Source organism: Natrix helvetica (assembly GCF_964273705.1).
Source record: "Natrix helvetica genome assembly, chromosome: 2".
Classification (NCBI taxonomy): domain Eukaryota; kingdom Metazoa; phylum Chordata; class Lepidosauria; order Squamata; family Natricidae; genus Natrix; species Natrix helvetica.
Window position 1 is genome coordinate 170,016,383 of NC_138552.1, and position 14,830 is coordinate 170,031,212.

Here is a 14,830-nt window from a genome sequence, read left to right on the forward strand (position 1 = left end):
ATGATGTCTTAGATGTTATATAGATTCAGGTTCAGGTTTCTAGCTCAGAATGACAGCACTGCAACTATTTCATTTAAACATTTTATAACTTTTTAGTTATAATTGTCTGCCTGTTTTTAATTGTCTGCCTGATTATTTGTCAGACACAGGAATGACAAGACATCAGTCAATGCAAGGATTTTAATAAATAAACAATTGTTTTATTTCTGCATATTGGTTAGAAAATAGAAACATGAGAATGCTCATGTGGCTGATGTTGTGGCCCACCAGCAGCCAGCGGAGCTGTCAGCAGATTCGGACAGCGAGGAGGTTGGGTAGGAACATGGGCCAGTCCTGGAGTCGGGGGAAGGTTCTAATGAGGGCTCTGTGTCAGAGGCAGAGACGGGACCAGAGCCGTATGCTAGATATCAGCTGCCTTTGGAGTTAGACATCAGTGGGGCAGAAAAACAGCTGGAGCCTGTTCCCAGTGTGCGCATGTGTAGAGCTGCCAGGAGAAGAGAACAGCTAAGGAACAAGGGTCGACTCGGGAGTAAAGCCACAGGTGGATGGTGAATGGTCCCTCCCATAGGGAATAAAGAGGAGCGAAAGGGGAGGGGAGTTTGCAGGAGACAATTAGTTCAATTCATTAAAATAAAAAATACAAATAAAAAACAAGGGCTGAAAAAAAACCCAAATTGTTGTGGCCCACCAGAGACTAGCAGAACCGGCAACAGATTCGGAGTGAGGAGGTTGGGGAGGAACATGGGCCAGTCCTGGAGTCTGGGGAAGGCTCTGATGAGGGCTCTGTGTCAGAGGCAGAGAGGGGGCCAGAGCCGTATGCCAGTTATCAGCTGCCTTTGCAGACATCAGTGAGGCAGACAAACAGCTGGAGTCAGTTCCCAGTGTGTGCATGCGCAGAGTTGCCAGATTAAGGGAACAACTAAAGATCAGGAGTCGACTTGGGAGTAAGGCGACAGGTGGATGATGAATGGCCCCTTCCAAAGGAAATAAAAGAGGAGCAAAAGGGGAGTGGAGTTTGCAGGAAACAATTAGTTTGCTAAATGGTTAGTGACTCTCCGATATTCCTTGCCAAGTTCTGCAGATATTGGCCTGTCAGCTCTTGAAGCCAGATAAGGTGTGTGACCATAAATCCTCCTTTGAAAAACTTTGCTGGCTGGGAATGAGCAGAATTCGCTGTAAATTAATAAAAGGGTTTTTTGCCAGGACAAGGAGTTTGTTTCATGATCTTGGGAAGACTTGGCCAGAACAGCTGATTAATTAAAAGCTATATAATACCTATAGCCTCCTGGCATAGACATTTATAGGGAAAAGGGGAGGAAAAGGACAAGCGTATAGCATGACATCACAGTGCAAAACCTGGACCTTATGACATGTAACCAAAGTCATATCAACACATAATTGCTTTTTTTTTCATCGTCCCAGTTTGTATCTGACTCATTCACCCCAGGGGCTTTGTTCAGCTTTTATTATGGAGATAATATGACAGGAAATTTCAGCAAAATCCAATCGTGAGGACGTGCAGTAAAATTAACTGTATATGGTTATAACTCTTCACAATCAACATCCAGTTATATGTGTTTCTCTCTATGGGTGAGCTTAGTCTATTTTAGAAATCTTGCATTGTTTGAAGCACAACTAGAAGAGTTTTCCTGAAACTTTTCTCTCCCTCTCTTTCAAGTCAAATTCTACACTGAGATATTTCTTTTATCTAACAGTCAATATTTCCTCGTTGTAATGTAGGAAGCAAACTGTGTCCTGATTATGCAAAATGTTAAAGCTATAAAAAAGAACCAAAAAAAATCTGTTCAGAGTGTTAGACTGTTAAAACGTTTAACAATCTAACATATTGAATAGACCATTTTTTTTCTTTAAAAAAAACACACAAAAAAAACAGTGAATGCTTTCCCTCTGGAGAATTAATTACCGAAAGTTCAGCACCATCGCCTGCAGCAGGTCGGTAATTGATCCTGTAGCGTTGTACCCGTCCAATGGCAGGATCCCACTTGACAGTCAAGCTATTAGATGTTGCATTATAAACCTGGAGATTCCGTGGGGGACTGGTTGGTACTGGAATGAAATTATTAAAAGAATTGCTGAGCAGAATCTTATAAAAAATAAATGTGCAGTACAATCGTTCTATGCTATCATATGAAAACTAGGTACTTATGTCTGAGAAAAATATTTTTAATATTTTAAATTAAATTGGGTTTTTATTTAAAATTAAACAGAACTGTCAAAAATTGGGAATTTAAATAATTGTATCTTCACCAACATATACCAAGTGTATTTTAAATAACTTCACCAACATATACCAAATAATATTTATAAACTTCACCAATGTATACCAAGGAATATTTATAAAATACTACTATGCGATACTGCCACTGGGCAACCAAAAAATGACAGATTTGCCAACCATGTGACTCTAGGTCAACAACAAAATTTTAATCTAACTAACTCTTAATCTAATCTATTTCATATAATTCCTAATAAGGATAAAATGAGGTGCAGGTGAAGAGAATTTGAATGCATGAAGGAAGTTAGGATGTATGTACATTATTTTCCCCTTTATATAACAAATGGTAAGAAAAAGTTAAGGTCAAAAGCTTTGGACAAGATCCATGATGCATACTATTCAGTATTCATAGCATGAGAGATCTATGGTGCAAACACAGTATTCATTGCTTACATCACAACACTTTAGCTTCAGCTTATGCCTTCTAAAAATATGCTATAATTCAGTGATGTTTCAAGATGCTTATTGAGCATGTAAGATAAATGATTGGAGGGAATTTTTTATATATAGAGTGTGTGTGTGTGTGTGTAATTTCCCCCCAGAGATATCTATTTGCTATCTTTCCTATTCTTTCTACTAGCACTAATTTGCAACATGCAAGTCATGAAGAGAAACACCTACCTGGTGTTGTTATAGGCACAAGGGGCACTGTAAAGAAAGATACAACAGAGATTGAGTGGGTATGAAACCTGTGCCCTTTAATCATCCCAAATTTTTAATTAATTAAGGTATTTCAAAATTGCATACATGTACGTTCACTGCCAATCAGTTCATCACTCTCTGATTCATCAGGATAAATTGCTGTAACTGAGATGTCATACAATGTGTCTGGGATAAGATTTTCAAAAAGTTGCATATTTTCATCACCATTTAGAATTGTCTTCAAAAATAATAGAGGAAAAAGAACAAAAAAATTAGAAGTTATATATCAAGGAATTAATGTATCAATCGTAAACATTTTTAATATGGTAACGTATATCCGATAAGATTTGTAACCATTAGCCTTTCTCAATGCACTAGAGAACCTGGCTGTTTCTCCAGGCATTTGCATTAGGTGATTACATGAGCTCTATTGTTAACTGATAAGTTTTTCAGTAAATGAGTTTATTGTTTATCCCTGGGTATGAGGCTTATTTGTGGGCGGGTTTTCAAACTACCCAGAGTCAAACTGTGTCCCCCACCACCTCTCTCACTCACACTCACATACAGACATACACATGTATATAGTTTTATATTAACAAACCATATTCAAGAGGTACTATCAATTCTGAATATCTACCTATCTACCCTGTTTCCCTGAAAATAAGACCTCCCTGGATAATAAGCCCAATCAGGCTTTTGAGCTAAAATAAGCCCTCCCCGAAAATAAACCCTCCCCTAAAATATTTCAACACAACAGCAGCCATGAGGTGACCATGCTCACCGCCTTCTGCACCTCAAAAATAATGAGACCTCCCCAAAAATAAGGCCAAGTGCTTATTTTGGGGGTCAAAAGAAAATAAGACCCTGTCTTATAGATCGATCTATCTATCTATCTATCTATCTATCTATCTATCATCTATCTACCTACCTACCTACCTACCTACCTACCTACCTACCTACCCACCTACCTACCTACCTCCATCCATCCATCCATCAATATTCCTGAACCACCCATTTGGTTCATAAACCACTCACAGAGGGACTTTATACGTGATGAGAAGGGACCACTCCAAAAAGTTCACCATAAACCACCATCTTCAATAAAACCATCATCTTTAAAAAACCAGCATTGGGCTTTACCTCTATATGAATAATGGTATTATTCAGAAGGATGAAATAAGGAACAGACCCTAAATTATAGATCAAGATCAAAGAGAGATTCAAGAAGAGCCATTACTGCCCAGAAATCAGGATTCTATTATTGCAGCCTCACATATTGGAGAAAGGAGGAAGAAAAAATGTTTCCTGATATTCCTTAGTTACAAATACATTCTCCATCATTTTGACAAACATTAATTATCTTTAAGAGTCAATCATTTGTGGCTGATGGGCACCTCTAGAATTTTGAAAACATATTAGAAATGCTCTTAGAAATGATTGCAATGAAGATTGCTGATTTAGAAAATAGTTATCACAATGGGAGTGACCATCACAAAACATCATCTTACCAGAAGAGGTAATACTGCTCTTAATAATCTTCTCTAGATGAAGTTAGAGGCTGATACTTTATTTTGTAGCACAACAGGTTTCCATTTGTTTATCTTTCAATTAAATATATTTTAAAATCAGGTTTAGGCGGAAGCCTTATACAGTAGTAGCCAAGAATATATTCATAGACACATAGGCATATTGATAAGGGCATCTCGGATTTTAGTTATGAGTAAATGTAACTGCTTAAATTTCATATAATCACTAGATTTACACTTCCACACTTGTTGAATTCACTCATTTCAAGAATCCCAAAATTCCTACCTCCTGTTTTTCAGGTTCACCATAAGGCCCCCACATTACTCTGTAGAGAGCTACATCAGGTGCTCCGTGATCCCAGGTACCTCTGAAACTAGTTGTGGTTACTTGATCTGTTCTTAAATTGAGGGGTGCTGGTACAGGTACTGTAAAGTGGAAACGAGAGAGAAAAAGTCTATGCATATATACTAAATCACTAGATACAGAAATTTACTGTGTAAGACCTTTTTGTTTTGTGGGAATCGGTGGTGGGTTGCAGGCGGTACGCCCCAGTTCGGGCATACTGGAGCCTTCCCGGAGTACCGGGTACCGTTCCGGTAGTGCTCCGGAGGGCCCACCCATCCGCCCACACTCCTTACCTGTCCTTTAAAGCCTTCAGGGCTTCTGCGCACGCACATGGTGCATACAGCACCTGCACGACGCTCTGCCAAGCAGCTGGAGCATCGCGGAGGTGTCACTGGAAGGTAAGACACATGCATGCTCTGCATGTGCACTGCACGCATGTGTGCGTGCGATGTGCGCACACTGCGCATGTTCATGTGGAGGATGCCAGGGCCGGTTGCAACCGTACTGGTTGCAACGGGCTCTGGAACCCACCATTGGTGGGAATATACACAATAATTTCCCCATTTAGAACAATCTTCATTTTTTCTAAAGCTTCCCATATATCAAATGTTGCTAGAGCTACTATTTACACATGGCAAGTTCAGGCCCATGAATGCTGAGAAAAACTCTCAACAAGTCAAGTTTCAAAACTGTATTTCAATGTTTTTTAGAGAGGAAAACTAATTAGGGAATTGCAGAAGTGATTCAATTGTCATAGAGCTGAATGCAAGAAGTGATCTTATTGCAGTAATAAACTAGAAGATGATCTGTTTGTGGTTCTCCCAGGGTCATACGTATAGCTATTGTAGAAAACTATCACGATTCAATAGAGATGCTCTTATATTGCTTAACTGGAAGTATTATGACATAAAAGGTACTAATTAGAACATGGTGGACTGATACAGACGCAATATTGTTCATGTGAAGCTATGAAATTGAAATAAGTCCAATTTTTCAAAGTATGGTTTGTATCTTTAGGCTTAAGATTGAAATATGCCACCCATACTGCTGATAACAAATTTTTCTGGTTGGGATAAGAAGAAGCCTATTCACTATTAATACATTGAAAGAGGCTTCATTTCCAATATTTCAGATAATTTTACTTATTTGAATCAGATATGGAATCTATGTATGACTTCAGAAGTGGGACTATTGATTGTAATAATGAAGCAATGTTATTAGATAATGACCTTATATTTACAAAAAAAAGAAATTCATAGTCTTGTCACATAGGAATCATCTACACATTAACTCAGCCAACCAAAACCACACATCATCTCCACAAAAATTATATCCCCCAATTTTCAATGACTTTCATCGTTATATTATCCGCTCATCCACTAAACTTTACCTTGGCAACAGCAGTGGAAACAAATGCTCAGCCCAAAGAGACTGGGGCAATAAAGAGTTCTGATTTTGTAAAGGATTCCCATGTGGTGACAAGAAACAACAATATTGCCCTAGAGAACTTCCAACCCAACTCAAGGTACCAATGCTGCCCAACTTTGATTTAAAAATATTGAAAGAATACATAAACTAGGCACTGCAACATGCTCTACCTGGGACTACCCTTGAAAATGACTTGAAAGCAGCAGCAACTAAAGGGTAAAGTGTAATTTCAAGGTTAAACACATTGAAACATCACACTTCTTATGGTGTGGAACATACAACCTTAAAGAAAAAGAGATACATCTGCCTAATTACCCAAGGCTGCCAATTATCCCAGTGGATTGATAGATGTGGTAGCCAGATCACACAAAATAAGAACAAAAGAAGGCATGCAAAGAGAACAATTTATGTTGTAGATTTTTTTTTTGCTTGTGATGGCAATGCAAATCCATATCCAGAAAAGAAAAGAAAAGAACAGACAGTGATTGGACAGTTATTAGGCATGCAAAGATATGTTAATGATCCACTTCAAATTATGAGTAAACTTTATGGTGCCATGGATTTTGAAAGGCTACAGCTGCTTCAAAGATCATCATGATTTTTATATTTGCATCTGAATAGACTGCATTTCAAACAGATTCTTTCTTAAGAAATGTATCAGCCAAGCAACAGATCGAGCGCCTTGATAAAAAATATCATAAAAGCACTGATACTCATTCACAAAGGTATGCAATGGAACACACAACTCTAGCTATCTATTTTAGCTAATAAAGCGACAACATTCTAATGTATTTTCAGCATAACCATCCATAAAACCATATTTCAGGCCACACCCTTGTATGAGAATCTAAAGAAGCCCATTAAGCAATAGCATAGACTTACAAGTGGTGGCTTCTGCTGCTACGGGCATAGAGAGCCCTTCATCATATTCTGCAGCAAGTTCTATATGGTAGAGTGTTTTTGAAATAAGATCAGGAAGAGGCGTGCTGGTCTGGGATGGATCCACTTTTATCTGCACAAACAAATTAGCCAGATTTCTTTCTTGACACTTATTTTACCAGGCAGTAAAAAGTTTATAACTATTTCTAATATATTAGAATTCTAGTATATATATTAATTTTCAAATGAGCTACACTATCAGACATTAAACTGCATATATTAGCTGGGATTTTTTTAAAACTATGAAAGAACAAAATTCTACACTTCTCCAATGATCAACTTAAAATATGTGGCATTTCCTTTATTCAATCTGCTTGAGAAGTGCAATGCTGTTTGTAGCTGTTCAAACTAGTATTCCGATATGTGGGGTGAGTCACAATAGCACTTAGCAATAGCACGTAGATTTATATACTGCTTCACAGTGCTTTACAGCCCTCTAAGCAGTGTACAGATTTAGCATATTGACCCCAACTACCGGGGTCCTCATTCATTCAAATTCTTTTGACTCAGGCGGCTTCAAAGAGATGCTATGGCTCTTACAATATATTTCCATGTGTGTCATTATGCACATTAGAAAAAAATTACATTATTTTCAACATGTTATTACGTGAATATCGTAAATCACAATGAATTTGATTTGTTGACTAACAACCCCATTTCCATTGCATCAAGATATGGCAAATCAACTTTTCACAGTGGTTATTCTCCCTGTTTATATTACAATGTTTTCTAAATGACTGAAAGGATAAAACCAAATATTGTCTATTTTTTTATACATGAATTCCCATCTTTATGCTAATATTCCCATTTTTAAAATTTTATTTTAAAAGCCCCCCCCCTTTTTTTTTGGGCTATGCAGGTTCATGTATCATCCAATTTAGACTTCTATTTTGCGTATAATATTAAGATCCTACTCATTGTACAGTAATGATACTGTAAATGGTACTTACAGTATCATTAAAGCCAAAGAAACTAAAATCATTTGATCTTAGCTTTACGGATCATGGACTTTGGCTCCTATTTACATCTTAACAATGATCCTGATTAAATATTTAATTTATTTTCACACACAGATTTACCTCTTTTACTTCATCTTCCTCAGCTGCTTTATATTTCACTATGTAATTACGAACTTTTCCAGGAGCGCGATCCCAATTGACTTTCATGCTGCTGTGAGTAACATCACTTAGCCTTAATCTTTTTGCTCCGCTTAACGGTACTGAAAAACAAACATAGTATTGTCCAAATTCTTAGACAATATTTCTCTAAATAAATAAATACGTAGATTACATATAGCCAACCTATCCTATGTCAGATATGTAGATGACACCTTCACCATAATAAGAAAGGATCAATTAGAGAACACCCTAACACCAATTAGGAAAAACCCCTAAGACCACTCCCAACCACACAGACAGAATATAAACTGAGAGCAAAACCCACTCCTGACTAGCACTGATGATGTTACCAAGTTAGGGTAATGAAATTTCTGCAAGAAAACAAGCAAGCTTAGAGAGCACCAAGGACCCCTCATTTCAACCCTGAGCTACAAATATTCTCCCTTGTTGGCAACCTATCCTACTCTGAATTTAACTTAATTATAAAATTAATACACTATCAATTATTAATTCATTAAATAATTTTTCAATTTTAAAACTGTTGTACAGAACTGCAGAGGAAGACAAAGTTTTTGAAGATAATATCGCCATCGTTACCATTCAAATAGGTAACGTTGTATATAATAAGGCAATTATCTTTTCATTTTTCTAGGGAAAATACTTCCCAAAATCTATGCTATCCATGAAAAATAGCTATATGAATCCCAGCTGTTACTAGAAAAAGAATTCCAATGGTTGATGTTTATGCTTAACATTGATGCTTTCAAAATACCTCATACATCAGTATCTTTTCACAAAAAGTGAAAGAGTTTAAGTCACAAATAATAATCCATGCTGGCTGAAGTATCTAGAACTACGATGGCAAACCTATGGCATGCGTGCCAGCGGTGGCACATAGAGCCTTCTCTGTGGGCACTTGCACCATCAGCCCAGCTCAGCAAGCCGGTCATTGTGTTTCTGGCATGCGCATGCACACACCTTCTGGTTTGGGCACTCTGTGCCAAAAAGGTTCCCCATCACTGATCTAGGAAGTGCAATCCTACCAGAGCAATGGGACCCTTTGTGGTAAGTGCTTACAGTTGGCAATTACACTGCAGATATATGTAAAAAGGAGTTTGATGGGACTTTTTCAATCTAACAGGTTTTCTGAAAAGGTGTAAGCTTTCATGAGCTCCTCCTGATTTTTGGCTACCATGAACTAACACAGCTGTCCACTTATAGGATCTCACAAATCACTAAGGCAACACACAAAATATTTTGAAAAATGGTATTATTCCTACATGTGACTTCCTGAGTAGTGAGTGGATCGCTAGTGAGGTCGCCAAAAGTTGAATGAACTGTTAAAGTATACGCAGTATTTGGAATCAAGTCAACCAGCTGCACATCAGTCACTGATGCTCCAACCCGCATCTAGAAGAAGTAAATAAAACAAAGAGACAAAACATCAAAATAAAAAACGTGTTTAAAAATGTTTTCTTAGAAAGCATTTATTGCCCAGAGTTACCTTGAGGAAAGATGGGTGGCTTGTAAATTTTATAAATAAATAAGTAAACAAATTGACAGTTTCCTGACTTTTGCCATACTATACACCTGTTGATGCATTTGATTTTATAAAGTAAAGGTAAAGGTTCCCTTCGCATATATGTGCTAGCTGTTCCCCACTCTAGCAGGCGGTGCTTCTCTCCATTTCAAAGCCGAAGAGCCAGCACTGTCCGAAGACATCTCTGTGGTCATGTAGCCGGCATGACTAAACACCAAAGGTGCACGGAACACTGTTAGTTTCCCACCAAAAATGGCCCCTATTTTTCTACTTGCATTTTTACATGCTTTCAAACTGCTAAGATGGCAGAAGCTGGGACAAGTAAGCTGGGAGCTCACTCCATTACACCGTGCTAGGGATTCGAACCGCCAAACTGCCGACCTTTCTGATTGACAAGCTCAGCATCTTAGCCACTACACCCCTGCTTTTATACTGTAAGCCAAATTATATCTCACTGTTTGGGTATATGGGAACAAATATAAGTATCAGAGAGCGAGAGGGAGGGAGGGAGGGAGGGAGGGAGGGAGGGAGGGTTGTTACCTCTTTTTCTGTTGCTGGTATTGTGGCATTGACAGGTTCATATAATAGCATGTAGCCAGTTGCTCCTTTTACAGGTTCCCACCGCACACGCATCGTCCTCGAAGTGACATCATAAGCATTCAAGCTTCTCACTGAAGGGATTGCCACTGTGAAAAACATAAATATTCCCTTCAGCTACTCATATCTACAGACTTATTTCCCCCCTTATCACCCAAACATTGGTCATTTCACTTCTTTCTGGTTTGGGAAAATGACATTGAAGGAGAGATTGTTGGAGCTTCTACTTACTAAACTGGGATAATGAAGGATTGCAACATGGTGACACAGTCACATTCACTGACCCATGCAGACTTTGCTATTTGCTAAGGTTTATGGCAACAAGATAGATGTTAAATAACCTGAAGCTTCTCACATAGGGATTACCAATTTTCTTGTGACTAGCAGGATTAAAAAAAAAAGATTCAAAAAGCTTTTTTTGTCTCGTGCCTAGTAACACCACAATGTCAATGGAGTGGGCAGAGCCAATTTTATTTAGCCCACCTTAAAAGGTGCTAAAACTATCCATTTCATTCTGTAACCCACAAACTTTCCAACTACAAGAATAAATAAATACAGGTTTAAATTATTGGTGCTACTTATTCAAATGGTCTGGAAACCATAGACAAAAAATTCATGGGAAAGGAGAAGATTGAGTAGCTTCATGGTGGCCAGGCAGCAGAATCCAGATGACTCATTCTTTCCCTGGCATAGGGCCAGTGACACATTTCTAGCTTGCTAGATAACCATTGCATAGGTCCCTGCTAAAAGATACAGCATTCCTTGGGGAATAAGTGATCAAATTAAATATTCCATGCCTGTTTAGGGATCCGGTTGATAAATAATAGTCAAAAAAAACCTACGAAGAGTCAATTTTATTAAGCAATTCCTCATGTGGCTGATTCTTATCTTTGATGTAAGTTTTTAAAGTCATTCTCTGTTCTATGGTCTGAGCACCAATAGGCAAATGCTTTTTGCTTAATGTATTACAGATATTACGGTAGAGTTCCAAAGTTTTTTGTTTTATATCCTGGGCTCCCTTTAACTAAGACAATGGACACATGTTAGGAGGTTGTGATTTAAAGAAAACCATATGGCTTATTTATGGTTTATGTATCTTTGTTCTTTCATTCAATTTACTGTATATGCACCACCCAAAGTGCAATACATCTCTAAGCAATTAACATCTGGTTGAAAGCCACAAACAAACATTTCAAAGCAAAACACTAATGCACATCATATCTGAGGCCTCTCACATGTCTATCTACTCCACCCTTGCCAAACATTGGCTGGAATCAGCCTCAGATGAAGGAGGAGAACCACTGCAAGCCTGTGCCCCATAAATCCCAACCTCCTGACCTGCTCTAGATGGAACCACGATTGTAGGTATCAACAGCCACTGAGAGATCAAGATATCACCAAACGTGCCAGAGATAACTCTTAAGTGGCACTTCAGTGCTGTATCCAAATCTGGAGCCAGATCCTGGTCCATTTCTGACTCTGCATTCAGTGAAGGCAGTTGAAAGTTCCCAAAGATCCTAAGTCTAGGAAGCTCCACAAGGAATATAGCCAGTGTCAAGCAACTCAAATACGAGAGCTTCTACATAGCAGGGAAGGCAGTGCAGTAGCAACAGTCCCATCGGATCCCTAGAATTTCACAAAGGTGGTTTCTGATGACTATCCAGAATTATCCTGCTGAAAGCTACCAGTTTCCCAGGCAATAGCACTTAGACTTATATACCGCTTCATAGTGCTTTTACAGAGTCAGCCTATTGCCCCCCACAATCTGAGTCCTCATTTTACCGACTTCAGAAGGATGGAAGGCTAAATCAACCTTGAGCCTGGTGAGATTCGATCTGCCAAACTGCAGCTACCAGTCAGCTGAAGCAGCCTGCAATACTGCACTCTAACCACTGCGCCATCTCTGCTCTTCCATCAACTCTGTCTTGGCAATGCAGCAAGTACAACTCTTGAAACAGAGTGAGCACATTTCTGAAACATCTCCACTTCTCACCCCATCAATCCTATCCTGGTCTCTTGGGACAGAATTCAGAGGACTGCAATGTGAAATCAGTAGGCAACTTTCACATACCGTACCAGCTTCAATATCACCTATGGAGATTCTCAATCATCCAGGTCATGGTTGTCCCAAAGGTGCTTTTTCCAAAAGGCATCTGGACTGCCTTAGTTTTTTTTTTCCCCTTTGAAAATGTTTTGCTCCTCATCCAAGAAGCTGGAACTGAAGAAGCTTCTTGGATGACAAGCAAAACATTTTCAAAGAAAAAAAAACACAAGGAAGTCCAGCCGCCTTTTGGAAAAAGCACCATTGGGCCAGCTTTAATATCCTTCACTACCAATCTCCTAAGGCAGGGGTCTCCAAACTTGGAACTTTAAGACTTTTGGACTTCAACTCCCAGAATTCTCCTGCCAGCATAGCTTGTGGACTTCATAGCTTGTGGACTTCAACTAGCTGGCAGGAGAATTCTGGGAGTTGAAGTCCACAAGTCTTAAAGTTGCCAAGTTTGAAGACCTCTGTCCTAAGGCCCGTCACTTACAAAACAAAAAATAAAGGAAGTTTGCCATACATTTTATTAATATCATTTGTATGCACCTAATAATTATTCAATATGTCTATTATTTTGTAATTTTCACTTACGTGTTGTTTCGGTCCCTTTTAATGGTTCACTACTAGTACCTTCTACTATAGAAAATACATTCACAACATATTCTGTTTCAGGCTTGAGGCCAGTGAGTACAGTAGTGGTATCCGAACGACTTACAAAGACCTGAATAAAAATAAATCAAATAGTAGCATATGTAATTGTACATTTCAAAAAATAAATGTAGTATAAACATAGTTGTTATCTTGGTTCAGGTACTAAATAATTTAAAATAAAACTTAAGTTGTCTCTGTACCAGATGTAATACCAGTAGTATATATCAGGTGCCAAAAGCTGTAAAATATGAATTATTTGGAAAATTAGGATGTATAACTCTTACCACCCTTATAGTAAGTTTCACTGCATCATGGCTGAAATCTATCTGGAATATGCAATCACAGAAGACAGGAGAAAAGTATCCAAACGTCCTATGTATACGGTCTATAAACTGACTACCATTTCACTGTATCTGAGGATTTAAGGGCTGTTTCAAATATATACTGCATTGAGAAACCAGTCAACTGTGGTTCCAAAAATAGGAAAATCAATATATAAGTACACACATATGTATTTATAAGAGTACAATGTATAAAAGAATAGTAATAGATATTATATCATAGAATAAACTTATATACATATATAGGAAAGGGAAACAGATAATGTTTACATGCAGTAAAAGCTCTGTTACTATATACTTCCCTTCAGCTACTGAGTTTTTCCTTCCTCCCCTCTCCCTCCCAGGGCTTCTTTCTGATCATGTCTATTATTTGCTAATAGTTAAAAAGCCTGTGTTAATTCTCCTAAGTATTCTGGATGTCTGGATATAATGGCATCCAGACAATTATAGTAGGATGCAAGCTGCCTGGTTGCCACATGGGAGTTATTATTTCTGTATAATAGATTCCAGCACTAGCCAGAGGATCAACTTAAGAACAACCATGCTATAGGGAAAATAAGCATTAAATTAATGACTGTAACTAATAAATTCCTTCTGTTTAATACCAACCCTTACTTGATTGGAGTGGTTAAGCAATGCAATATGAGGACTCTACTCCAGGGGAAATAGCAATTGTCATTGTCATTAGAATTGAGTAAGGCTAATGCGAGCTTGGGAATTCTGGGAGTTGAAGTCCACAGGTCGTAACACTGACATAGTTGCCTACCGCTTCTATAAAACACAATGTGCCTCTTCTTCCAGCACCCAATCCAGCCTAGCAGTCCCAGCCATTCTGAACCAGTATCAGTAAGATATTACTAATGCCTTTCTCTGTTTAATTTGGTACTATGTAATAAGGAAACATTTTGCTCAAGTGAGTATAGTTTAAGATTTACACCCAGCAGCCACAAACACATGCATATATTCGCCATATGTTTTAGCCAGAAACAATGGATTTGTTTCCATTTAAGCTTACTCTTGTGCTTAAAATTCTATTTGTCGACTAAGGTGAAATGCACATGTATGAATAAACCGTAGTGACTGATGAGCGAGCCTTTATTTCAAAATGTAGGAATCTAAACTAAGCAAAATAACTCTCCCCCCACCCCAAATAAGAACTAAAATAATCTGTCTCTAAATCTGACCTCCTGTGGTGTCCCTCCTCGGGCAGGATAATATTCAACTCTGTATCTATCCACACTCTCAGTGGGTGCAGTCCAAGACACTCTAAATGAAAGAGGGGTCACTTCAGAAGTAACTAGATTGGTGGGAGGCAGAGACAAATCACCTGTTGTGAAAAGAAAAAAATGGAATTTAGGGTAA

General features: G+C 38.3%; 1 protein-coding gene across 6 annotated transcripts in view; it reads right to left on the reverse strand.

The window, feature by feature from the left end:
• Positions 1 to 14,830, reverse strand: part of COL12A1 (collagen type XII alpha 1 chain) — a 138,942-nt gene that overhangs the window by 58,651 nt on the left and 65,461 nt on the right. For all 6 annotated transcript variants that reach the window (XM_081942947.1, XM_081942945.1, XM_081942946.1 and 3 more), the window contains 10 exons: positions 14,653 to 14,795; positions 13,068 to 13,197; positions 10,376 to 10,521; positions 9,576 to 9,705; positions 8,257 to 8,396; positions 7,121 to 7,250; positions 4,751 to 4,890; positions 3,044 to 3,176; positions 2,918 to 2,944; positions 1,925 to 2,067 (listed from right to left, as the gene is read on the reverse strand). In XM_081942947.1, the coding sequence (XP_081799073.1) occupies positions 1,925 to 2,067; positions 2,918 to 2,944; positions 3,044 to 3,176; positions 4,751 to 4,890; positions 7,121 to 7,250; positions 8,257 to 8,396; positions 9,576 to 9,705; positions 10,376 to 10,521; positions 13,068 to 13,197; positions 14,653 to 14,795 (1,262 nt within the window). The remainder of the gene's footprint in view (positions 1 to 1,924; positions 2,068 to 2,917; positions 2,945 to 3,043; positions 3,177 to 4,750; positions 4,891 to 7,120; positions 7,251 to 8,256; positions 8,397 to 9,575; positions 9,706 to 10,375; positions 10,522 to 13,067; positions 13,198 to 14,652; positions 14,796 to 14,830) is intronic.